Source organism: Haliotis cracherodii, unplaced genomic scaffold (genome assembly GCF_022045235.1).
Source record: "Haliotis cracherodii isolate W230 unplaced genomic scaffold, xgHalCrac1.p SCAF_10, whole genome shotgun sequence".
In the NCBI taxonomy this organism is placed as follows: domain Eukaryota; kingdom Metazoa; phylum Mollusca; class Gastropoda; order Lepetellida; family Haliotidae; genus Haliotis; species Haliotis cracherodii.
In genome coordinates, this window is record NW_027266265.1 from 47,873,350 (window position 1) to 47,901,262 (window position 27,913).

Genomic DNA, 27,913 nt, shown 5'->3' on the forward strand with positions numbered 1-27,913 from the left:
TTTTCTCATGTCGATAACATAAAGATAATAAAATATCGAGAATTATTTCAAAGGAAATAATTTCTAATATAAAATTTATAATTCTAAAATACATTAATTCATCTTGATATTATCTGTAAGGTGTTGTCAAAGAGACAGGTTCAAAGCATCGGACACATCGGAATCTGGAAAAGATTAAAACAAATTTAACTGTCAAAAATGCACATCATATCAAAAAGAGAGAGAGGGGGAGGGGGGTGAGCGAAACAGAAGAGAAGAGAGCAAGAAAAAGGGGGAGGGTAAGAGAGAGAAAGAGAGAAGAGCAAGAAAAAAGGGGCTGGGGAGAGTGAGACAGAGAAGAGAGCAAAAGAAAGGGAGAGGGAGGGGAAGGGAGAGAGACAGAAGAGAGCAAGAAAAAGTGGGAGGGAGATAGACAGAGAGAAGAGAGCAAGAAAAGTGGGAAGGGGAGAGAGACAGAGAAGAGAGCAAGAAAACGGGGGAGGGGAGAGAGAGAAGAGAGCAAGAGGGAGGGGGTGGAGAGAGGGAAGAGAGAGAGAAGAGAGCAAGAGAGGGATGAGAGAGAAGAGAGCGAGAAAAAGGGGAGACGAAGAGAGTGAGGATAGAGGGAAGAGAGATGAGAGCGAGAGAGGATGTGGAGAGGGAGAGAGGAGAGAGAAGAGCGAGAGATGATGGGGAGAGGGAGCAGACAGAGTATAAGAGAGAAGAGAGCAAGAAAGGAGGGGAGAGGGTGGAGAGAGAGTAGAGAGCGAGAGAGAAGGGAAGAGGGATGGGAGAAAAGAGAGCAAGAGGAGGGGGAGAGAGAGGGAGGGATGAGAGAAGAGAGAGAGAGAGATCTGCTACATATGACAAATGCAATATTTTTAGCATACAGAAATACTTGCAAAACGCGTTCCTGTCATACAGAAATCCTTGCGAAGTGATGCCGCAGGATATATCATGATATATTTGATGTATCTGTACCTGCATTTACATTGGATAAAAATGTGTAGTGTCCTAAACATTCTAGACGAATTGTTTTAGATTACAGAAAAAATATAATCACAACACAGCTGTAATAATATAGAACAAACAAGAAGGTACTAAAGTAACTGTGCAATCAGAAGACACGTGTTGGCAATGTTGCGACAATAGCTCAGCGGACATAGCCACCATATTGCGAAACTAAACAACTTGTCAGAAGATGTGCATTGCTGTTGATGTTACCGAACGACCGCGTTAGGACATTCGTGTCAGGTGTCAAAGTGGAATGGTCAATCAAGTCATCATGTTCTGTCAGGGCATCGCTTGACCCAGGTCAGTCTAACGCCGGAGTGAAAGTCAAGTGTGGGAACAAGAATTGCGGAAGTACATGTCCAGCCCCGATTTTATTAATGGACCGCACCTGCGAAGAGCTCTGAAGGGGAGATAACTCTTGTCTCTACTGAATACTGATTGTAACCAATGCGAAACAATTCATCCATTTAAGCTATCATCCTGTCACACTTGACTTATGTTGGAATTGAAAGATATTAACCATACTGCTAATATGTTTTTTTCCTACCCGTGTTACTAGGTGCTAAAACATACGCATATATAAGCGTAATTAGCTTTTTGAAAATTTCCCATTAATCTGTGGACTCTTTTTCGAGGCATTTACGATGTCACATTCGGAGTATCTCGTGAGTGTCACACATGTCACGTCTCCTGTCCCTTGCCTCGTGTTGATACGTATAATCAATCATGCCCCGATGTAACAAATACTCCATTGTTGTTGGCAGGAACAGCACGTGTCTTATTTTCAGCTTACATCTAGTCAAAGATTAGAACTGTATCTTCCTTTCATTTCAAATGTTACCCGTCAGTTACTGTTACCGCTGACAAATACGTTATGCTGTTTTTATTCAGATTTGTGTATATTAACATATTCTTGAAGTCATATTATGACCTCTTGACACGTGTCAGGCCATAGGTCAAGAGGTTGGCCATGATCGGAGGATCCTGTCGAATGACGGAACTGACATGTGGTTGTCTTGTACTGTAATACAGCTACCAGACTGCTACAGGTATATCCGTCACGTACACATTTATTCATAGATAGTGTCACGTACGATTGCATATCGGAAGCGTCGAGTACATGTTCTTGTACATCAAAATGTTTAAGTGTTATTCATGTATATATCCCGGGTTTTACTGTTAATCGAAGCCCTATCACGTGAATCTAACAGTAAATCTAACAGATACCATTATATGCATTGGTTGCACACAAGGGTGAGTGAGTAGACGCCTCTTTTAGCAATATCTCAGCAAAATCGCGGCGGGGGACACCAGAAATGGGCTTCACACAATTTACCCATGTGGGGAATCGAACTCTTCGGCGTGGCGAGCTAACACTTTAACCACTAGACTATCCCACTGCCCCTCGCATTTAAGAGAAAGGACAGTTAGAAAACACCAAGAACAAAATAAAACAAACTACTACTACAACTACTTTTGTTACTGTCACTACTAATATTTTATAACTCCCCAGAACAACCCATGCATGTCGTAAAAGGCGAATAACGGGATCGGGTGTTCATGCTTGATGCACGTAATCCTATCCCAAATTGTCCAGACTTGATTACATACAGACCGCCGACACATACATGCAACACCTCCTATCATTACAACGTTCACAACCCTATCAATACTACAAATGCCGTCTCTGTTACTGACTCTTGTTTTTTCTACTCCCTCTAATGCAGGGGCGGTGGGGTCCCCGAGTAGTTAGAGGGTCGGCTCGTCACGCCGAAGTCCCGGGTTCGATTCCCCACATGGGTACAATGTGTGAAGCCCATTTTCCGATGTCCCCGATGTGATGGACTATTGCTAAAAGCGGCGTACTCCAAAATGAGTACTAACATCTTATGTAAAATGAGTACGGACATTTTGTAAAATGAGTACTAGCATATGATGTAAAATAAGTACTAATATAACGTAATAGTGGACACACTCTTCAGTATAAAATCAAGTCTCTCAAATCGGGGTCTTTTTCAGAACGTATTCATGGATACCGAAACTAATATTTGCTTGGTGGACCAAACACAAATATTCAAACATACTGAAAGTGAAAGTTAATGATGTTTAATTGATCAACTTACACATGTTTCGTAAAGCATGTCTAATCAATGTGTAAATCGACCGGTGAAGACGACTATGCTTGTCGTAAGAGGCGACTAACGGGATCGGGTGGTCAGGCTCGCTGACTTGGTTGATGCATGTCATTGTATCCCAATTGTGTGGATAGATGCTCATGATATCAATCACTGGATTGTCTGGTCCAGACTCGATTATTTACACAGACCGCCGTCATATGGCTGGAATATTGCTGAGTGCGGCGTTAAACAACAAACAAAAAATGTATAAATCGCGTAGATGATAACATCGATGCATCTGAAAAAATTACTGCTGTACGTTAAACTTACACTGTTTATGTTTAATGTTTATACGATAATGGTGTGAGATTCTCAAATGTATACCAAATCCTTGTACATTGTCGTGTTATCCCATTTTGAATTAAAGTAGACAAGCATTTATCAAACCAAATTATTTGAATATTTCCATATCTACCTTCAATTTACATACAATGTCGATTAAGCCTAGCATTTCTATTATGCCTATTTACTGAAAACGCAACTAATTTGTCCTTGTTGTGTTTTTGTTTGTCTTTGGAGACGGCGTGAATTTGCATCCGGGATTTTGAATGCATATAACTGAAGACTGGTGTTTAATCTTCTTTTTTTAAGAACCCGGAACATAATGAAATACAAACGGTATACATGTATTTAGATAATAACGTTGTCCGGTACACGTAGCCCTGGTTGTTAGGTTGATGTCTCGTGTCACGAAGACATTTGCGCGCAGAAATAAAATACAGGAATTATTTACATAAACTGCGAGCAAAAGAAAGTATACATTTGAAAACTTATTCAACCAAAAAATACGAACGTTATCAAAATGGTACTTGGCTGACAACACTGCGGAACACTGCGAACTTTAGGTCCAACACAACTATGAAACCGGTATCAACTACATCACCATAATTGTTTGTTTCATTCTAGCCACTTTCAAACATGGGTGCATATATACACTCTTGCGCCAGGCTGTTTAGATAAATAGTTAAAACATATAACATATGTTGCCTTTAACAATATGACAACCACAGTACTGCTGAAATACGGATACTATTGTGTAAATTTCATGAATATATTACAAAAATTAAAATTGAAAACACGGTATATAGTCCCCGTAAACCTTTTTAAATACCATTACTATATTTTCTGTTCCCTTATTAAACACTACTGTAAAGTTTAAATTTATCGTTTATTAATATGTTTTACCCAATGTGCCGGAATTCCTTTGATTTGATATTTCATAACGGAGATGAAATCTGCACACACGTAGTGTGACACTTAAACAACCAACTGGCAAACCGCCACACCAACCCATAACGTTACACACAGTCACTTCACATCAACTGCATTAAAAGCATTTTAATATCAGCGACGTGTTTGTTTTCAGTGTTGCGCTGCAGGCAAAGAGTGTATACATACCCGTGTTATCTATAGACTCAAACTAACTCCAGAAATAAAAGTCCCAAATATTCACTCCAGAGTAGCATCCTTTCACGTCATGTGAGCTTCCAAATTAATAAACTAATACAGCTCTCTATTCTTATTTTACCCATTCTTACGCAGCGCTACAAAGAGCTTTGGGGCAATGTACCCAATTTCCCTCTCACCACCTGCTATAGGGGGGTCCCACGATCGGGGTGCCTAGTACGCCGTATGGAATCACAGAGCGTCGACCAATCCAAATTCTTAGCTTAATTGTTAAAAATGCGTGTAAAGTCCCCAGTCGACTTTGGAGATTTTGTTCTTACAACAAGGACATCAAACGCCCCGTACCATTTGTTGGGGCTCTCCGCCCTGACTCGCCAATGTGACTTTGTAACATATTGGGCTAATCCAGGAGAAGCATTGTGAGAGGGAATTGTAGAAAAGGAAGATTATTGAAAAACATGAACGAAAGGAGACTTATTGACTTTGATCTCTCGGCCTAGCTTTGTTACTGCTATGGTAGAATTGTCGCAACGATTAAATGAGTGCAGCTCTGTACAATATCCCCGATGCGATCATTTTGGATGGCCAGAGCGCCATGCTGCGACGGGATCAGATGTTTTGAAAACATCAGCCCCCAAGCATCTGTGTACGATACACGCCCAGTAACACTGGGTTTTATTGAACCTTTGTTGGGTCGCCCTGTTCAATCGTATAGTGTCAGAAAGAGACTTTCATGTTTTCAGAGAATATTGTACAAGAAAAGGGAATGCATTCCTAATTTCATATCCGGGTCATGCTCACATATAAGAGACGAATATGATTAGATCAAACTCTAGCCTCCGTCGGTTAATTAATGATGGCGGCCGTAGAACTTCCGGTCTTACGCAGTGATCCTGAACGAAATTCATAAAAGCAGTTCTTTTCGATTTGTTCATTTTTTAGTTTGCTGATTAGCCTTTGAAGATCATGTGTGCATAACAAGATAGCTTTTTCGCAGTTTTATGTAAAGATGATTAAATAAAATCAGACAAAAGAAATAATTATGTTTGTAGATCAGTAATGAGTATGGTGTGATTGGCTGTATTGGTGGTTTATCGTTCGTTTAATAAGACGATAATTTGAGATTTGTGTCATTTCTATAATAATCTTTAAAAAGGATAACACCCAGATATCACAATTAAAAAACTATGTGCAAATGACAAAATTCATAAAAAACAATAAATAAACAAATGGTATTTTTAGGTACAATCAGACGCTTATATTTAAGAATTTTAGATTTTGTCATTGTTATCTTATCACTGAACGTAACTGACCACTCTTATAAAAGAATATTGTATCTATCTTTAATATCATTCGTTTTGTTTAATGTTATATGAATCATATAGGGACCTTAATATAACAAAAGTATATTTTTAAATTTATTTTACGCCGTTCTGGCATGTGTCGCCATACCTAATGTCGACTATTACTCTTGTTCAGCTCCACGATGCGGGTTCAAGCCTGGCTGGCGACACATGTTTTCCAGCGTAATTTGAAATCCTTAAACTAGAATATCAAAAAAATAAAGAATAGGTCCCTCAGTTCCACGTGTACGTTAATTGAAATGTGGGTTCAGGATTACGTAGGCATGAACCCACCAACTGTCAATTAGTTTAAAAAAATCATGATTTAAACAACAGAGTGACGTCACAGACAGGACCTGAAAATGGGAAATGGTTTGGGTCACAAAATCGTATTTTTTAACTTTGAATTTCAATAGCCAATTGAATATATAAATTACTAAAGCATACACTACGACCTTGCATTTAGTAATGTAATGGATTCACATAAGATGAAAGTAAACTGTATCCATTGTTATGAACTTTAATTTTAGCAATAACATATTTTGAAATAAATATGCATGTACTAATACAACCCTGTCACAACTGTTATTTTCTTCGGAAAGTATACATAACTAATCTAAAACAAATATAATCTATTTTAAATCAATTATAAAAGATCTGCTTAAAGTGTGTATTTTATTTTTATGGAAAAGTATTTTGAATTGTTAGACGATATTTGGACGAACTATGTCAAGCATAAAATCATTTTGATTGATATTGATATTTTTTGGATATAACTTTTTAGCCTTACGTCGGGCAGCCAAGGTTACTTTGATAATAATTTTAAAATTACATTTTCACACTTTTCTTCTTGGCTAACGTATTGTTCATGAAACTGGCTGTAGGAAAAATCTATAACTATATTTCATGGTATATGCACTTTAAAATTTTCAATTAGAAGTGACAAATGAAATTGCCACTGCGTCATGTGATAGCCTTTTCAATCGCTTTAAGAAATCGCAAGATCCCAACAGTAGCTGAATGTTTCGTTGTGAAATATACACCATATGGATTTCTACCAAGCTGTTATCGACATGAACTTGTCATACATAATGATGAAACAAACAAGCTCAAGATGTTGCAAATTGTGTCCATTTCATGTGATGGAAATCTATTTTTCACTGAAGTGCAAGGACATTTGTTATACGTGAAGTTACATTCGTCACGTATTATAGGGAAGGGTTAACATTTGCATTACCCTAAGAAATTTCATCGTCGCCAAATTGAAAATTGATGACAACTCCACATCAAATTGCAATAAACGTTTTCGAATGAGAAATCGATGTATTTTGATTGGAAATGGGATAATAGACGCGAAGCATGTGTTTCGTAGGAAATTTATTCATATTTCACCTTCAACAATTAGGATTGACGGCGAAGCGCTCTTCTTGACAATAAAATCAGTCTTTGTGTTGCAAACAATGCGCTGTTTTCCATCTCAGTTGCAACGCTTAAACAAATGATTTAATGGGGTAACAACAGGGATATTCCAGACAACAGGTCTCTTTTCAACACACTACATCGTTCAGGCACTGGACTGAAAGACATCGATTTACCGTCTATAGAACTTGAGCGCCTTTAACGAAACTTTTGTATAGAAATGTATAAAGTAGTTTTTTTCTTTTCACATCAGCAAGCTGTTTATACAATCTTGTCGGTTTTACAAAAGTAACTCATAGCTGTGCCGTCTCAAGCTTGGGCATGGCATATTATATGTAATAAAGCTAATATGAAAATTGTAATTCAGTTTGTTAACACGCTGCATCGTCCGCCAATCAATATCTGCCCAATGTTTACGCCCCTATGTGAGATGGGGCATTCATTCACCTTTAATTCCGTGGAAAAGTTGGCATTAAAAAATTGTCATGCCTGTTTTAAACTATAAGTGAGTGAGTGAGTATGGTTTTACGCTGCTTTTAGGAATAGTCCAGCAATGGCACACCGGGGGGGGGGGGGGGGGGGGGGGGGGGGCGTCACAGACATTGGCTTAACACATTATAACCCATGTGGGGAATCGAACCCGGGCTATCCCACTGTCCCTTTAAACTATAAGGAGCGGGGGAAGCCTAGTGGTTAAAGTGTTCGCTCGTCACGCCGAAGACAAGGGTTTGTTTCCCCCACATGGGTACAATGTCTGAAGCCCATTTCTGGTGTCCCCCGCCGTGATATTGCTGGAATATTGCTAAAAGCGGCGTAAAACCACACTCACTCACTTAAAACCATAAACAATATGATACAGGTGTTCATTTTCCTAACTAGTGTTTCTAGTGTTGATTATAAAGAGTGCATCCACTCTTTATAATCAACACTAGAAACACTAGTTAAGAACAAGAACATTAGTTAGAAATATACAATTATGCTTATTAACTGTATGTGCTGATGTCCTGATGTGGAAACAAGTCTGGTATGTTCATGATATGATTATCAGTATTTTTTCTCAGGTCACGGAGGGATTGTTATATCAATCACTATGCATTCCAAAATGATTTAAAGTATCCGATTTAGTTTTATTTACGAATCTTTTACTTAAAATAAAAATTATAATAAAAATAAAAATGCCAGACACGGATCCCGTTAATCCAGACGGCACTGTTCCTAGTGAAATCGCCCTGGTTAACCTACTTCTGGATGAACGAATAATGGGCTCCTAGTTGTCCTTTCGGATATATAGAAACACCTTTCGTAGGAAATGGGTTATAGATTAGACATAATAGACGCGACGATTCAGATATTTACTCCTCTCACGAGTAATTGTAATATCACAACGGTGACACCAGGTTCCAAGAATGATCTGACATAAGTAGGACTGCTTTCCGTTACCACTTATCATCATAGTGTTCAAGTTTATTAATCTTATATACCTCTTGCTATTATAAATAATATATAATATTATAGATAAATATAGTCTCGCTTCTGCATGAGAAAGATATTGGAATCACAATAAGAAGTTTATTATTCTTGATAAATTTAACAGGAATATGTTTATGTACCCCCCCCCCCCCTCTCTCTCTCTCTCTCTCTCTCTCTCTTATTCTCTCTCTCTCTCTTTTCTCTCTCCCTCTCATACATATTTCACAATTTAGAAATAAACAGAATATTTTTGTCTTTATCTGTTTATTTGATAAATGAAAACCTTGGAAACAACTTCTATATTTACGTTTAAGGTACTCGTGTCGATTTCCGTGTTAATTTTGAATTTTCCCGTATTAGTAGATTGATGGGTGATAAAAGATTGGCGACATTGTCTGACCGCCTTGTTGTAGATTCAGACCCCCGAATGTAAGGAGCAAAGAGCTCACACTTTCCAACATTACTCGTGTACCTGTTAACGTGAGGGAAATCTCACATATACATGTAAAATATTTGAAAACTGTCAATACAGCGCAAAGCTCAACTCCGTTACTTTCGTAAGGTTTCTACATAGAATCGCACAGTGAGTGAGTTTGGCTTTACACCGCTTTGAAAAGTATTCCACTTACGTCACGGCGTGTCAGTTTAATGTGGGAGGAAAACCCGAAGTGATAAAGGTCTTAGATGTTTACCACATTGGTGAAACCCAGGAGCAGGGGTACGGTGATGACAAACCGAAAAACATGCCCAGATAAAACTGAAATACTGTTCAAATCGGCGTTAGATCGGCGCTCATTCTCCATGTATCACGTATATACGTGCACCTCTCAAGTATAAAGTGTAAACATATCAATACGTCTGAACAACAGTCGGTCGTATAAACAGATTAGTGAACCGAGGTGTTATCGACTGGCAACTGAATCAACAAAGGTCACGTGGGAATTGTCCAGAGGCTGCTGTTGGTTGGACCGCCAGTATGTCTGGGGTTCAATGATATTTTAGCATTTTGGTTCAGATCCCCAGAGTCTCTGGTTCATAAACCAGACTTCCGGAGTCAATTCCTATGGTAACCTGAAGGAAATCAGGTCTTAGACCTGGTAAAAGATTCCAAAAACAAAATGGTCCCAAGAGTGTGGTAAAGTAATGAGTTTCAATTAATCATTTTGTTGATCGTTAGAATAATGTGGCTTTGATCGAATTATCTGCTTAAGAAACAATATCTTGTTGTTTGTTATCAATATCAAAACGGACAATTCTTCTCTTACCAACATGGGTCTAGTCTGAGGCAGCAGATTTAGGCAGTGCTGAGTTGATAAAGAGACAATTCATACCCATATCGTATACACAGGGTACACGTACCTTGGTTTGGTACACTAACCTTGGTCGTCAAATAAAGAGTGATATATACCTGTATCAGCAACCAATAGAACACCATTGGGAAAAAGGCATTTTGCATTCGGGGTAATTTTGCGCGAAACGTGGAAGAAGAATGAGTATGTTTATGAAGAGAAACGCATGATTTGCTCGTGCAGGAGAAATCAACACATTTTAAGTAGCTCAACTGATATTGACATGGTGTTTATTGTTTTTTGCACCTATATTCTTTAGTGTGTGTGTGTGTGTGTGTGTGTGTGTGTGTGTGTGTGTGTGTGTGTGTGTGTGAGGGTGTTTGTTATTAGGTGAGTGTGAGTGTGTGATATTGGGGGAGAGAGGCTTCAGGTCGCGGTTGAGACTGCATGTGTATGTGAAGGATTCATTCAGTCTTTTAGGTTTATACATGTGTTCTCAGTAACCACAATGCAGTAAATCTATCTAAGTATCGAATTTACTGATATTTATTGGTTAATCCAATTTTCAAAGTTTGATCCATCCTTCATTTCTTGCAACAGTTACTTTGAATATACAGTGGTATACACCATTCGTTGATAAAGGAAAGAACATTCGACAAGTGATCTTAGAAACTAGAAAGCCAATTCTGTAACAAATGGCACTTTGGTCCCTGTAAGAAATCTGGGTGTCGAAACATTAGATAGTCTGTCATACAGACACCGAAACAAATATATCTAATCCAGACCCGGGAGAGTACATTAAAAAAAGAGTCCAATTCAAGTCGAGAATAATTTGGTCTGTCAAAATTACCTCAGATCTAGCACTGAAATTAAGGATTGTTCTGGACTCCATTTGGATTATATATATATGCAATCCAAATATATATATAATATGGATTACATATTTTTATTTTGTATATATATCTATATAACTACATACATATGCAATCCAAACGTATAAATAATATACCTTTATTACAGAGACTAAATGCAAGTCTAATACAGCTCATTGAAGTCTATGCTAGTTGGCAAGTCTTGAGTCTCTGGGCTCCTTTTAATTTCATTGTTTATCATAAGCTAATGGGGGTTTTTTCTGTAAAATATCTGCACGTCAGATTCTAGATGTTAGCCTACATATAAGACACTGGCTATGGTGTGAAAGAAACAGCAACGACCGTACTACCGTTCGAGCAAACTCATTCTTGACAGGACAAGGTCTGTTTCTGCATTTTCCACTGTATACGGAAATAGGGAATCAAACCTCTGGAAGGGTCACGTCGAAAATAATATTAACGAACAAATATATTTATCTATTTTATAAAGACAATTCGTATATTCCTCGTATGTAGATATATGATATAGTATTTTAGTATATGATATATCAATAATAGTATATTCGCCGTTGTAAATATGACCTTATTTTATCCAAATCGAAGTGCGTTCGTGTCCGGCTTGAATTGAGACCCTCATTACCACTATAATGTCAATGGTATTACTTCCATGGTGTATAAAATCAATGTGGCATTTACGTACATAGTAGACAGGCGTTACTAGAAATCTTCATAGATCGTGTACTAAATTGTATAAAGTGTCTGACACTTTATGTACTTCGTATACCAGCACTGACGTCATGCAACAGGCAGGGACAAAGACACGTGTTTGTCACGTGGAACGAACGCCACACAGATACTATTTTGTAAAAGGTAGACCCCTACGTAGTTACTTTTTATGACCTGGATTTTTTTTATTAATCTTCCGAGAATGTGGGCTTGGTATTGAGACATCCCAAGCGTGTTACATAACGTTGATAGACTATTTAAATGAGCCAATGATTCGAGCATTAGTGTCACCTTTCGTAAGATTTAAACTTAAACTTCACACGTCTTTCGGGAGTAAGATGTAATATTTGAAAAAAACATATCGTTGAACTATCGCAAAAAGCTATTTAAGTTCATAAATTGAATTTGAAATCGTAAAGTATATCCGTTTGGTCAGATAAACTTCTTGGCTCGATCCTTTGTCTTGTTCTGCACTTGAAATCGATCACTTCAAAATAGAGAGCAAAAGTGTTCAAAAGTTTAGGTACAATAAAATAAGGACAAGTAGATATTTGCCATTTTTAAGGGTTTTCCTGTATGCTATTATCATAAGGACTAGAGTACTAAATACATATACAGTAAACTACGGTTATAACGAACACGCTTATAACGAACTAACGGATATAACGAACCAGCTTTTTAGTCCCGACTATATGCTGTTATTATGCTGTACATATGCTTATAACGAATTACGGTTATAACGAACTAAAATTAGTAGTCCCTTTGAGTTCGTTATAACCGTAGTTTACTGTATGTTAGTTTCTACCCCTAGAGAGGCTATGTATTGGTGTTTGATTAGCATCAATCTATGCGTATATATATAATTAACAGTATATTCTGAAATATATATAATCTACGAACGCTGAAATGGGACGAAAAACATTTTGCTGCAGTACAATTAGTTCCCATGTTCCCTTTGGTTTGACGTCATACTGTCTTTGTTAATTATCGCTTCAAGTGTAAATTTTGACATAAATCCAAACTTCAAAAATGTGAAAATTGACCCACATTACTCACATATGCCACTCTTATGCGTGACACGTTACAGTTAGTAGAATATCAATCCTTGGGGTGATTGGCAGAAATTGATCATAGATGTAAATGTCACCTGAAAGTTGTTTTCATGCCAACGTGTCATTATTTGACTATAGCTGTTGACGGCTGTCATGAATCTGTTCTAGTTGTGTGAGGAAATATGTGACTACATAAAGAATGTGACATTTTGTTATCACATAAATATTCACAGAATGTTGTCCATGTAAATTTCACGTGAAATGAACATCTCAGGTTGTGGCTACATTGCATCTAACGCGTGTTTCTAGCGTCTAAGAAATGTGCTAAAACTGTGTCAGGAAATCAAAGTGTAATTTCTACAAATAAAGACACTCACTAGCTTACGGATTTCAACAATTTATTGAAACAGAATAAAACACAAATAAGGAGACTGTATATACATGTATTGGCACAGTGAAGTCACGTCTGTTTCACTCACCCTCCCGCACTATGCTAAAGTCCCGTGGGGTAGAGAAAACCGAGTCTGCGGGGGTCGGGCGAGCTGTTGGGTAAGGGTTGAATCTCCCAAAGGACGGCCGCGCCGATGTCTTGCCCAAACCTTGACTAGTGATGGAGAAGGGGTAAGATGAGGGGTTGGAGTACCCCACGGGGGTAGGGTATGATGTAAAGAGGGGACTTAGCGATGAGGGACCCGTATGCAAGTCATGTCCATTTGAAAGATTCAATGTCCTTGAACTATTCACAGAGTCACTTTTCTCACACGTTTTTAGTGACGTAGGCACAGCTTTTGATGACGTAGTGTGCAAAAAGTCTGTCACGGACCAAATTTTTGGTTTCTGCTGTGAATCGTGCTCGCAGTCTGATTGGTTGAGACCGTCACTTGTATAAGAGTCTGAGTCACGTGATTGAGGGGGAGATAACCGACTTCGTGAATCCTCTCCCACACTCGGAACAGGTGAAACACAATCATCATCGGGAAAGAGACCAGAACACTTGGATTTGTGGTTCGAGTCTGAGACTGGTTTTTCACGACTCAGGTCATGAGATAAATCCGCTTCAACATCTATTTCCTCCTCTTTGGTTTCACCATCTGGAATGACAAAAATCACATCTTTAAAATACGGTATTGTGAGTCACACGTTCTTGAACAAATACTCAAACAATACATTAACGTTAAACGATATTTGGACATTTCGAAACAGGATCAAATAATGTCCTCTCAGACATAGGGGCAGTGGGGCAGCCTTGCGTCAAAGTGTTCGTTGGTCACACGGAAGGCCTTGGTTCGATTGTCAATATATGTACAATATGTAAAACCCCTTCTTGGTAGACCCAAGAGCGGTCGGGTAGCCTAGTGATTAAAGCGTTCGCTCGTCATTTCGAAGACCCGGGTTCGATTCCCCACATGGATACAGTGTGTGAAGCCCATTTCTAGTGTCGACCGCCGTGATATTTCTGGAATATTGCTGAAAGCGGTGTAAAATCAAACTCACCAACTTACACGTTCATTCACTCGGTAACCTGACAGTATACATGTATGGACAATATTTAAATGTTCAGTCTGTATATTTATACACAATCATGATGACGTCACGTTGTTGTTGCAGTCGATTCTGAGCAAGTAATACAATGGTCATTCTGAACGTGTATTTTAAAAATAGGTCATTATGCAAAATTATGGCGAATATATTAACCATGACATGGTTTAGGTCGGAGACATCACTCGAACCTGTTGATTCCGAAAGATTCTCGTGATTGCTCCATTACTGAAACCATCGACCATAACAAACGTTCTACCCTTCTGTAAATATATGAAATCAAGACGTTTCTTTCCGATCCTAAAAAGCAACATGCCGTATCAGTTAATAAGCTCCCGTCAAACCTTTCAACGTTTTCACATCATTAATACAGGAGCTTTATCTGTAGTCGCTTTTTTAGATTAATACGCGTCAACCGACCTTACGCTGTTAACTATCTTAGCGTTAGCTGGATGGAACTTTAACAGTGTTATCAGCCTCGCGCCCAGTATCAGTACCCCAAACGAAGAGGTCAAGACTCAATGGAGGCCCAGATGCTAATGTGTTTTATCGTGGAAAGTTTTAGCAATCTTTCATAGACCAGTTGTGGGGTATTTATCACAAAAAATACGGTTGCCCCAATTTCGTATTGTTGTGTGGGTGAGAAGATGGGGGGAAGTTTGAGACAAGAAAAGCTATTGGCATGGTAACAGTAAGGAATAGACTAACTTCTTTATCAGTTTTTACAGAAAAAAAGGTGTTAAATTAAAGTTATAAAATATAATAAAAAAAGAGCCCAGAAACTTTCTTCATTTTCAGATACTGCAAGAATCTAGACTTGCCAAACATTATAGACTTGCATGGGCTGTATTGGATATATTCGTTTCAGGGTCTGTATGACAGACTAAGTGGGGAACAGATTTGTTTTATTTTCCCTGCCATTGCTACCATCACCTTGTCTCCATCGCATGTCATTTTCACCTACTACTATATCTGTGAGATTTGTATCACACGTGCTTTTAAATACTGAAATATGCATAACGTCAATCATATTTCTGTTTAAGGAGGAAAGGTAAATGTTATCAAAAATGCCAACATTCAGAGATAACTGCAAAAGCATGTACAAAGCATTTTCATTCTCATATGCTTCCCCAATTCCATCCGAGTCCCAATCCGAACGAACCATCTGTAAGACGATATCATACCTCGGGGATAATTAGCATCCATATTTAACCCTATCCTACATTAAAGCTGGCATGTAAACATTACAGATATGCTCAGTCGGAAACACGAGGGTGGGCATTAGGAGGCATTTGAAAAATTTGATATTTCACACTCGACTGTTATTTGAGATTGAAATTATCTTGTATCTCTACAAACATAACTCACTTTGGCTGTCGGATTTTATCTTTCGGGCACTTTCCGGTTACTTACAACAAATACAAATTGATAATAGGGCGTATTTATAAGCATAGGCATTTGGTTCCTGGTGAATGCGATTGAACAAATGCATACTGTTGCTTTTCAGACAAAAGCCTTATTTTCTTTATAAATGAATGTACCTTAGTACCTGATGCGTTTCACATTTTTGTGGGTTTGAAAAAAATAATTTCGCCTATTTAGATAAAATGCTCTTATAAGATTTGTATTAAATCTCTACAAATCAATTCACGACAGAGTGCGAAAAAACATTGCTTGTTCAACAAAATCGGTGTAGTTCGATTTTTATATTTGCTATAACTTATGTTGCGAATTATTAACATTTCCCAGATTTCAACCTAACATAGAAACCATGTACCAAATCCCCCAATAGAAACTTTCTAGCAAACCCCGTCAATACCAGGCAACAAATCCACAGCAGGGTTCCCTCAGCGAGCGACAGCCGTGACGATGTCAATTTCACTGCAAGATGTCAATCATTACGACGTCAGCAGCGCGTGACGAGCGCGCGCATTTTACACGCGCCGCTTGCGGGAGACGTTTGTTTAGGTTGGGTTAATTGTATTCCAAAACTTTCAGTCTCCCGTTCATTCAAGTCCTTGATTACTGTAATGATAATCTTTGTGCGCATAGCAGATAAAAGGGGCCTTTATCAAAGGCCTATGATAGGGATTCGGGCCCCTTAATGAACCTTGGTCTATTACACGAGGTGCAGTGTTCAAGGGTTAATTTCAGATTTCCAAGAAAGTCATCCCGCGAGTGTTGAGCCGACCTAAAATGGCCCTTCTTTCATTTTATAACAATGCGGGAGAACGGTGTCATTCTAATGAAAGTGGCACAATTGTTTATACAGGATAAAAGAATTAGAATAAAATTTTGTGATTCGTATGATTTCAATTCGTTGACCCACATTATTTAGATCCCTCTACTTTTGGCTATAAGGCTTGAATCCGCCCCTTCACCCTCTTCATGCGTAACCCCACCCTGACTTCTGTTCCCCCTCACTCCCCCACCCTCCCAGTATTCAATCGTCTACTTCTGTATTAAGTTCGGCCGCTTTCCAACTGCCGCGGGTACTCTGGGCTGTGGTCTTATTTGCTTTGTCTAAGTGGTTTTATGCAAATGATTTAATGCGCGTTAATATGGGGCATGTTTTGAAATTCAGTTTTTTTATTAGGTTATCGTGCCACAGCGAGATTGGAACGATTCTGTTCGACCAATTTAAGTACTTTATGAAAAGAAAGATATCTACACTTGGTTGTTCTTGCACATATCAAATGAATACTCAGCTTTGAAATTTCACGTGGAACACGAAAAGCCTGTTAAGATCAATGCAAATTTATTTTTAAAGAAATTTGCATAATTTGACACTAGATATAATAGTACTAAGTTTCTAAAAGTTGGATCCTGGTTACCAGTTAATGGGAAATATGATTCGGAAAATTCGCGGACAATCTATACTTAATATTCTGAATAATTCATCGATCTATAGAGCCTATATTTGCTGTAATGGAAAAATTGTATTTGCGTATTGGTCAGCGATTGATAAAGACTATTGCTAATAGAAGATTGTAGACACTGATTGACACCTGATATTGACATTCTCTGTTATGCATTAATATAGAATACCAGCTGTGATACTCTAAGACAACGTGGAAAGGAGTTAAGATCTACCTAGGATCTATTGCCCGAGATAGGGTGGGGACCACATCAAGGGTGGGGGTGAGGTGAAGAAAGGGGTACTGGGAGGAAATCCATGATAATAATCCGGTGGGATATATGCGAACTTTGTCTTTCTAGTGAGAGTCTGCCGTTATTCATTGGGGAGAAGTCAAGGAAGAGAAAGGGAGAGCATTTGGAAATAAAGGTTTACGGAATGGTAAAGGAGAAGAAAGGGAGAAGGGAATATAAGATACCAAGAAGAGGAAGAAAATAAAGGATGATATGGAGAGAGAAGGAGAATTGAAGGTTCAGAGGAGAAAGAACATAAAGAGCGATATGGGGAAAGACGGGGACAGAATATTCAGAAAAGGAGAAAGAACATAAAGAACGCTCTGAGTGAGAAGGGGATAGATGATTTAGAGAAGGGGAAAGAACATAAAGAACGATATGGGGAGAGAAGGGGAAAGCGGATTTAGAGAAGGAGAAAGAACATAAAGAACGGTATGGGGAGAGAAGGGGATAGTGGATTCGGAGGAGAAAGAAAATAGATAATGACATTGGGACAGAGTGGGAACGAGAAAGATCAAATTAAAGAAGAAAACCATATGGAAAAGAGAAAAGAAGAATCAGAGTCGAGAGAGAACAAAGAAAGCAGAGAGGATATGCGAGAAGGACAAAAGACACGAAAGAAGAAAGGGAAAGATAAGAGAAAGTAGCATGACAAACAGATGTGGGATTATAATCGTGTGTCTCCAGCCTCACGGTCCTCACCTTTATCGCAAAGTTTTCCCTCATCAGCTTTCTCATCGTCGTCATCTCGCTCGTCGCCGGAGTTATCGTCGTCGTCCCCGCGGTTCCGGGGAGACCACGTCATTTTATTTTCCTTCTTTAGCCTCCTTCTGGCGTTGGCAAACCACGTGGACACTTGGGTCAAGGTCATCTTTGTGATGATGGCCAACATGATCTTCTCTCCCTTTGTGGGGTAGGGGTTCTTGATATGTTCCTGCAACCAGGCCTTGAGAGTGTTGGTGCTCTCTCTTGTAGCGTTCTTCCGCCTGGCGTTGAGATCGAGACCGCCATATCTACAAATAATAATATTCATAAGTATTACATAAGTATGGACTTGAACCCCATACATCAAGTTAATGAGATATGAGTATTTTTTGAAAACATCAAAATGTTCAAAGGGAATCACTACACCAATGTAAGAATTCTTAATGATTCGTTTAAGATTTATTACATTCGTCCAATGCATTGTCAATTCATCATTAAAGGTTCGAGGGAGATAATTCTTATCATGTTCACATAGCATTTAGTTGCTATGCACTGGTTACGCTTTGTCTTCATAACTCCTAAATTTTATCATTACGATAGACAGCCAAGAAAAAACGGCTGAAGAACGAGACTCGAGTAAAAGTCATTAAATTGGGAGGGTAAGGACGTTTAGAGGGGCAGAGGGCGTTTATATATACATTAGCTTGTGAAGATCCAATAATACAAACAGCATCACGACTGGTCGTATATTGCGAAGATGCAGGATGGAGAAATTAACGATGACATCCATGTCATAATATCGCGGAAGACACCACAACGCAAAGCTCATCAGCGCGTAATGTCGTTATCACAGAAATGACCCGGGTGTTGCGTTGAGGCGATTTACTCCCAATTTGAGTTAGAAATTACCCCTCGCCGCTAATGTAACTCTCCCAGTGATACGGGAGACAATTAAGCATAATTGAGCGGTAATGTGTCTCGTTCTAGTCGCGTCTCGCTCGGCTGTAACAGTTAAATACGACATGTGGGATACATTTCACTCTCGCAGGAAGTCCACCTATATTTTGACAGTGTAGATTTCGTTGTTTATTTCACCAGTGAAATAAGAGCCGCTTGGTAGTAAGACATTCATTACGGGGAGCTTCCTGGTGGAGTATCTAGACAATCGGCCGCTGGGGAGAGGAGGAGACAGGTGGGGCGTGGGGAGGGGAGAGAGATGGGTAGGGCGGCTGTAAAACTTTCCGCGGGATATGATTAGGGATGGTGTTTGAGGGGATGCATCAGTCCGATGCTTTGGAACTGAGGATCCAGTTCAGTGGTGATGATAATCGTGATGATGACGTTGATGTTTTTTAGGTGTTTTTTTATGTTAATAATTATATTTGCATACTCTGTTTAAACGTTAAGAGAATGATGTACATAACTACTACTACTACTACTACTACTACTACTACTAAACCCTCTTTGTTGTATTTTTATTTTAATCTGTATATAATGATTTGAATTCGTTTCATTCTTTCGCTCTCAACCGGGGCACTTATGGAAACAATTTTCATCTCTGTATAGGCCAGACGATTTAGGAGGATACGAGGGTAGGCAAGTTAGGGGAAGGGGGGTCACTGACCCATAAACACTAAACACAAACATATGATGGCAGTCCGCATCCGTTCCTCTTATAATGACACCCACCCATATGTTCCTCCCGATAAATGGCATATCTCGCTATGAAATAGACATCAGTTTATTTGAAATGTATCACAGTTGTAATGCCTTGCTATGCATGAGAGGAGAAAAGTCAAGTAGCAGCTTATAGTCTGTATGTAAGGCATCACACCACGATGAAAGGGCACAAAGGGCTATTATCACCCTGTGATTTACAAAGGCAAGGTTTGAAAGGCATCAGCTCCTCATAATTGCAGTAATGCTGTAATCTTTACGAGACTGTATCCTGGTGGACATAAAAACATCAAGAAATGCACGAGAAATCTACATATGTCTGTTGCAATCATGGTATACTGACATCGCGATAACATCGCTACTTTTTATGCCCTAACAATGAAATGGTCGGGTGAATTTACAATCGTTGCATCTCGGGGCAGGGGTGTTTATCCCTGATGTACATGTCTATTGCTGTCAACGATCATATCAGTGTCATCAGATCGTGAACTGTCGTTTTTCAGAAGATGACTATCGTAGGCTTATACGGGATATCTATAACATCATCAACAAACTAATGTCTGTCAGCTTCGAAGCAGACATCGGTGGGGACAATGCCGTTACTTACATATACCATAGGCGCATAGTTCAACATGTGTGATACAACGACCCACACGCATACTCTAGATAAGGATATGATGGCTGCGGGTTATCTTTACGTCTGGCTACAGGATTAGAACTATATGAATATAAATGAAATCAAAAGGTCTGGGTGGTATGTTGATGGATGTTTCGGTATGTACAAACCAGAACTGTATGCGAAATGTTAACATCACTGCAAATTTCAGACTTGAGGTAACTCCATTGTTTTCTGTATGTCAGAGCTCCTTACAAACGCATATGCATATATAAGGCACAGGTTACTGTGAGTCAAATACTTGTAGCTAAACAGCAAGAGAAACAGTTTAAGTCCACTAGTCCTTATAAAGATAACATATTGCAAAACCCTTATAAGTGGCAAATTTCTACTAGTCTTTTTGATACCATAACTATTGGACAGTTTGGCTATGGAACTAGTGCCGATTTCTGTCGCTGCCTAAATTAATTAAGCTTAATTAATTCCAACAAACAAATAATTGGTAAACACCGATACGGGTATAGCGACTAAAAAATATCGATCGACAATTGTTCTGAAATTTGTATCAGCCGATATATACATGCTGGAACGTATCCACATAGCATATGAATAGGACCACGAGCATATTCATGGGCACAAACAATGAATGAAGAAAAAGCCTATAGAATTTAACCATTTCACCTTGTGGGTGTTAATAATTAATTTATGACATACATGTTGATATTTAGCCAGCTGTGGTATATTTGCATTATATCTGCGTTGTATCAGGTATTAACATATGATCCTTTTATGCATCTGTTATCAACACAATCAGTGTGAAGCTCAGTTCACGTGTTTCTCGTGGCCTAGGGTCTGAAACATGAAATGTACAAGCTTCTATGGAACACGCGTTTGAAATCTACACGTCCTATCATACTTACAAGCATTGGCTGTGTTTTCATCGATTATGTACATTATGTTAACTTTATACAGTTATCTCTCAGCTTGACTTGAGTTGTATTATCCGAATTCACGTGAGTCAGAAATATGTATTCAATATGCGTTGATGTAGGTTTCTGTGTACGATATGACTTTGTTAATATCGACACGCTGTGACATATGTTTATCAAGTTAAACAGGTTTACAGATGAGGAACCCGTGGGATGGTAGGGAGGGGGGTGTTTGAGATGCGGGTTGGTGAGACTGGACTTCAACAAAAAGGCTCACGACGCATTAACAAATTAATTTTCTGTTCTTCAGTATTTTCTCCATTATTAAGATACAGTAAGATTATTTCAATTTATGTTTACTTTCTATAAAACATGGTACATCGAAAGAGAAGATCATAAAGTTCTCTTGATATACGTTCTATATCTATTGACTGACTATTGAAAGTAAAATATTTATTTTAGATTTTCTTCCTTTAATATGTTATTATTTTTAACAATACGGTAATTCAGTAGCTCGTAGGTAAGCCTGTTTCTGTAAGTCCCTTCCGAAATGAATAAAACCATACACCAGAAGAACAAATAATATAAATTTCAGAATAAACATCCTCATAACATTAGTTGACATTTGGAGCCCACTGTGACAAGATCAGATTACAGTTATAGATTACATGTAATTGACAAGAGCACCCGCTTTAACAATGGTCTCTCTCCTCAGCTGTGTGATATAAACAAGTTCAAACTGAACTACATAACAAAATCTGAGGTTGGCGACAGGTTAATAGTAAGAAGGGACACAAAACCGTGAAATGGACATAAACCACAGAGTTACGCCGATAGGAGGCAATCATCCAAGATAGATATTCACCCCATGTCACGCTTGTATGACTTTGCACGCTTGATTAAATTTTATTTTCAGTTTTGTAGTCATAAATGTCTTGGAACAAACTCCCGTCGTAAATACATAAACGCCCCCGGCGTAGGGACACTGAAACACTGTAGGCTTAAATTTTCTACAATCGTCTTCATTAACTCTCAAGATTTATGTTTTATTCAAAAGTGTTGATAATTCTATCAGCACTGTATAACATACGATAAAACAATAATTAATTCGGATAATGATGAAAACGGAATTAAATACTTGGTGGGTGATCTGGGACAAACGTTTATACACAATTTCCATAATATATTCTCTGTGTACTTTTGAAATGGAATAAAAGCTGTTTGAAAAAGAGTTAGTGCACAAGATGATGACGTGGGGATGAAACAAAAATGATTAAAAACACAAAAATATTGTCTTACCCGGCTCCGTAGGGGTAGAACCCCACTGACGGTTCGTATGTGAAGGCGGGTTGGGTGAGGGAGCGCCACGCCTCAGCCCCGTCCCTCATGTTGGCTCCTGGAGCACCCTGGGGGTAACAAGGATGATGATCATCGTTAGGTTGAACAGGTGGTTGAAAGTTATAATACTAATCATAATAATAATAATGATAATGATAATAATATATGGAAGCAGTGGCAGCATCAGATTTTAAAAAATAATATCTTAACTATAATATACATTAAATATCATTTATGTTATTGTAGATAACCTATAAATATGTATCTACATGCACATATTAATGAAGACAGACATGCGACAAGACATACATAACTCGCCAATCATAATGACGTTAAGTCCATGTCAGATTGTCGATGCTACAAAATCAACTTATGTCAGCTATAGAGGAAAATAATAGTAAGTCGTTTCAATGCTTGTTTCACATTTGTATCGATTTTGCATTTCAGTATGATAATTACCCTTATTAATAATAAGATAAAATCAGCTTTGCCATATGTTATATAAATTAATTCAAAATTACACCTATTAACCAAAGAAATTGTTTATTTAATGAAAGATAATCTTTTATCAAAATTCAAATAAATATTTTTTGTCGAATATTAATATTGTATGGTTTTAACTTAATTAAACAGGGACTCTCTTTATGTTTTAAAATTAATGCTATGAACGTTTAATATTTATTCAAAAGGCCTCAAAAGATAGAAACTTTTTCACATGCCACACTGAAATTATGCACACGTTCATTGATAAATGAAATTTCAAACATCACGCTTTGTCATATACCATACAGATATGTAGAGCACACGCGTGTTCAAGTGCACATTGCTTCCACACAAGCAACCAATCATTTCATTGTCCAACTGAGAGAACACACTGGTCAAATGTCAACATCTTTGATAGGAAGTGGTAAAACGTTTGTCGAAAAAGAACCTGCACGGCAGGCGTGAGCTTTGAATTCCAAAAATCATTCCTGGCTGGGATAATTGTGAGGGTGTAAATAAATTTAATTTGCTTTAAATACGCTTAGAAAGGTCTTGACAGGGGAGTGTGAAATTTGTGAAATGTATGCAAAAAATTCAACTTTTTCAAACAACAATTTGCTCGGTGGACTCGTACGTGTCAAACTAACCAACAAGTATGTGCCGTTCTGGGAAGGGTTGAAAAATGACGGATTCTCGCGATAGTGGGGAAAACCGATCTGCCCGTGTGCCTTTTCGCGCGTTATTGAGATGTCGTCTGCTACTTTTCCTTGTCAGCCATATTGGACGTCCCGTGAGGTAGGTTGTCAAGCCTGTGCCTGTAGGCCCGGCGTGCGGTGGGGCTCTTTGAGGGGAAGTCTAGCTAATGGTGGGAGCTACTTGGCATGGGAACTGGATGTTCCTGATAAAAGATAGGCATGCCAGCGACCTCTTAGTAAGCTTCAATATCTATTTACATTTCACACTGAGAACTGAATGTTTTGATGGCGACTCACAAATCTACTGACTTCATCATACAAATTTTGACCTCCCTGACACGATAACTACCGCGCGATATGCTCATAAGTGACAGTAAAGTTGTCACGCCAGCCTCATAGCATGTTGAAGATCCTAAACTAATGGCCAAGAGACAACAAGCGGCGCGAACATCGCAGTAAGGTTCACCTAGGGTGGTTGGTCAAGTGAAGTTTCAGAGTCAACTCGCGTCAGGAGCCTGGAGCGATCGCAATGGGCAAGGCTCCATTCGATGGGATATTCCACATCGTAAAAACGTATATGGCGATGCATGGTCATAAACATTTGGCTTAACGCACCTCAATGAAAGCGCTGGGGTGGAAAATAAGATTGAACTTACAAGTGGACTATAGAAGGCAGACCCCTCCGATCCAAGTCCTACATAACCCTGGGTACCGGTTCCGCTGTAGGGGGTAGCGCCCAGTAGGTTGGACGCCAGTCCCGGGAGTCGCTGGTAGGAATTGAGAAGAGCTGACCCGTACTGACAAGAACAGATAGTCTGGCCCGTGTGGGGGTCAGTCATAACTGGCCGACCGTTCTCACAGCAAGCCCGGGGGGTCGGGGCAGAACTTGGGGGACTCATCTGAAGAGAAATGAATGCGGTTAGAATAGAAAAAAAGTTTTACAAATGTTAATTTCCTTGACACGAGCACACTGATCCACAAGATAGGTTCAATGAACACATGGTAAATATATGATAAACTTTTAACACTCTGAGACTCGCTTGTTCAATGGAAGGGCAAATGCGGCGTTCTGGGTTATTTCGGGAAGAGACGGGTATTCTCTTTTAATGTTGTGATTCTGTCAAACATAACCTACTGCAATAATGTGCCGGTAGATACGTATGTATCACCATAAACTGAACTCTTTAACGTTATACAGACATGTCGGAAGAGATTATAACGGCTTCATGCTGAATGCGTCTGCATAATTTGGCTACTGTTATGCTATCTGAATACCGTCACTGTAAATACGATCATGCTAAATCCTGGTACAGCATTTGAATACACAAAACAGATTGAGCCAATAGTGCACTTTAACACTGACATTCCCTTCTACTTGGTCTGCTGTTATCAGAAGTGCATGCTTACAATCGCTGATTTAAATCATGTGGTTTTCTTGTAACTTCGAGGCTAGTGTATGGTTTGAATTAGACTGGGATAGAATAAGCTTTCGTGTATTTGTACGTTCTAAAACTGGTGAAAAGGATGCCTAAATTCTCACTTAACAAACACAAATAACATACATATTGACATAGATATTTATATCCAAAGGTTTTTATTGATATGATAAAAATGTATTTTAGATTAGATATTTTATAAGGGAACATAAACCCATAAATCAAATGTTAATATTATCATGCATTTATGATTTTATGAAACTGCATCACAGCCGGAAAGGTTTTAACATGTAATGCACATATCGTCTGTGACAAATGTTTCAATGAATGATGTCTTTAATATTTATTCAGACATTGCTAAATAAAGGCATGAAACATATTTGAATAATTTAGAAATTAATAAATGTTAAAACAGTTCAAACTTTTAATTTCCCTATTGAAAGGAAATGAGGGTATAATTCAGACGGGTGGACCCGTTAGTGGCAAAACGGACAGAACACTCATAAGTGACAAAAGTTTGGAACTTGCATTTCAAGCGCTCATTTAATTGAGATGATGACACATATAGTGGTTTATCACAAAGTTGTTGATATCACTAAGGTTCTGAAATCTACAAGAACAGACTAAAACAAAGGCATGTAAAACAAAGCAGAGCGTACGTGACAAACTAAAATCGTCACGAACAACATGACGTCACTATGTTGACACAAGCGCGACATCTCGACGGTGTCAGAGAGAAGACTGGCAGACAAGGATGATATAGACAAAGGTGAACTATACGAGAAACTATGTCAATGTCTTACCTGCGTTGTAGGTAGATTTGTGGTCGTGGCAGGAAAAGGTAAATGGGCATAAGCCATCATTGGCGAATTGTTGGCTCCAAATTTCCGTCAACTTGATACGTGTGTAGAGAGCGTATTCTATATATCCACTGAGAGATGGAGCGTTGAGCTACGTCGGCTCGCCTGTACTACTGTTCAATCAAAGGCCTGGGTCACTCGAGACACCTTGTGTCGACAACGAGACACATGAACCGTTTTGCTCGCCTATCATGCCACACTTTTCATATTTCTTATCCCCTTCCTCATTAATATTGAATCATTGCTCAGCTCTCCACCGTGTATTTACCGTAGGATCGCCACTTCGCCCATATAATTGGAACTCGTCACTGTGCTTTTCTCTCATTGGTGCAAGCGATAGCTAAGCTAAGGAGACTTTTATCGATCGGTTACGGCTGCGGGAGCGTGGCTCCGCCCACACGCCTTGAGTGACAGCATCACGAGGCTCCGCCCACTCCGCATGACAAAGTGCCATAAGAAGTGAAAGAAGCCAGATGCTTGGAGATTTGGTTTGCTGTGATTAAAGATAAGTGAAAATGATTAACAACTTATCATCGTCAATTACACCAATAGGCCCAGGCTAGAAACACAGGGATTTCTAATTTTACTCAATGTTTTTCGGAAAGTGTACAAACCAAACACCATGTATATGTAGGGTGACAAGGCAAGTTGGTCTCGCACCACGCGCCAAAACGGAAATTCACGTTGCAACATATTAAAATAATCTCAAAAGTTAAATTAACCACAGTCCGGCAATCTTTGCGTGTAATTATGTTGTCAGTGTTATATATTTACTGCAGAGAATGTTATTTAGGTTTTAACTCTCATGACCAGTATATCCGGTTAAATATCGACTTTCTTTGTCCAACACCCCTGTTAAATGAATCATGATAGCTGCTGTTTCAAAAAACATATCACCGTTTTGTAAATTGTATTTTCACTTTAAGGGTAATTAAATTCCCCATCATTGACTTAGCGTGCGTTGTTAATCAACGATAACGTCTTTGCAAACGCAGAACATTTCAACGAATGTCAATTCTGTACGTTGGGTGTATTAAACAACGATGACGTCTTTGGAAAAGCGTAACATTTCAAAGAATGCCAATTCTAAATGCTGGGTTTATAAAACATCCCAATTTAACACCTAAATATGATGTTAAACCGCCGCGGCCGTCATGATTTACGTCATAAAGAAGAGTCTAAAGTAATTTCACACATACAATCTATTAAAATTTTGAACTTAAAAAAATATAGTGCATCTACTCAGCGTAAAAGCATTCTACAATTGTAATAATGCATTTTTAGCTCTATGACAATTCATTATTATCATCAAGAAACGATTCAACACAGATTGTTTAACAGTCGTGCTTGTTCATTTTAATAATGTGTTTAAAAATATAATTCCAAACTGAAATCTTTATATTAATTTTTGTATTATTGTAAGCCTGGCTGTGTCAGTTTACCGCTATGAAATATTGTCAGGTAATTTCAATTTCCCCGTTGCGCATCTTAATCCAGGTCAATAAACTATTCTATGCATGAACTTAACGAACAATGCCTCCTTATTCTTTATTGAATAAACATTTAGTAAAGTGGCTCACTTCATTAAATAAACACACAATAAGAGATGTATATTCACAACCTTGCGCCCAGTTTGATTTTACCGCTATAATTTCTATGGCCTTCGGCATTCATCAATAATTCGAGAAACAAAGTCCGTTGTTTCTGGTTGATAAGCGCATGTATGGGTCGACGAAG

General features: G+C 38.6%; 1 protein-coding gene across 1 annotated transcript; it reads right to left on the reverse strand.

The window, feature by feature from the left end:
• LOC139451701 (homeobox protein caupolican-like) lies at nt 1-26,445 on the reverse strand. Its single transcript, XM_071233023.1, has 6 exons — nt 26,120-26,445; nt 24,537-24,779; nt 22,664-22,770; nt 18,140-18,450; nt 13,228-13,839; nt 1-164 (listed from the first exon to the last, which is right to left on the reverse strand). Exons 1-6 carry the CDS (start codon nt 26,177-26,179, stop codon nt 127-129), a joined length of 1,371 nt encoding a protein of 456 aa, XP_071089124.1. The 5' UTR covers nt 26,180-26,445; the 3' UTR covers nt 1-126.
• Between the last annotated feature and the right edge of the window lie 1,468 nt (nt 26,446-27,913).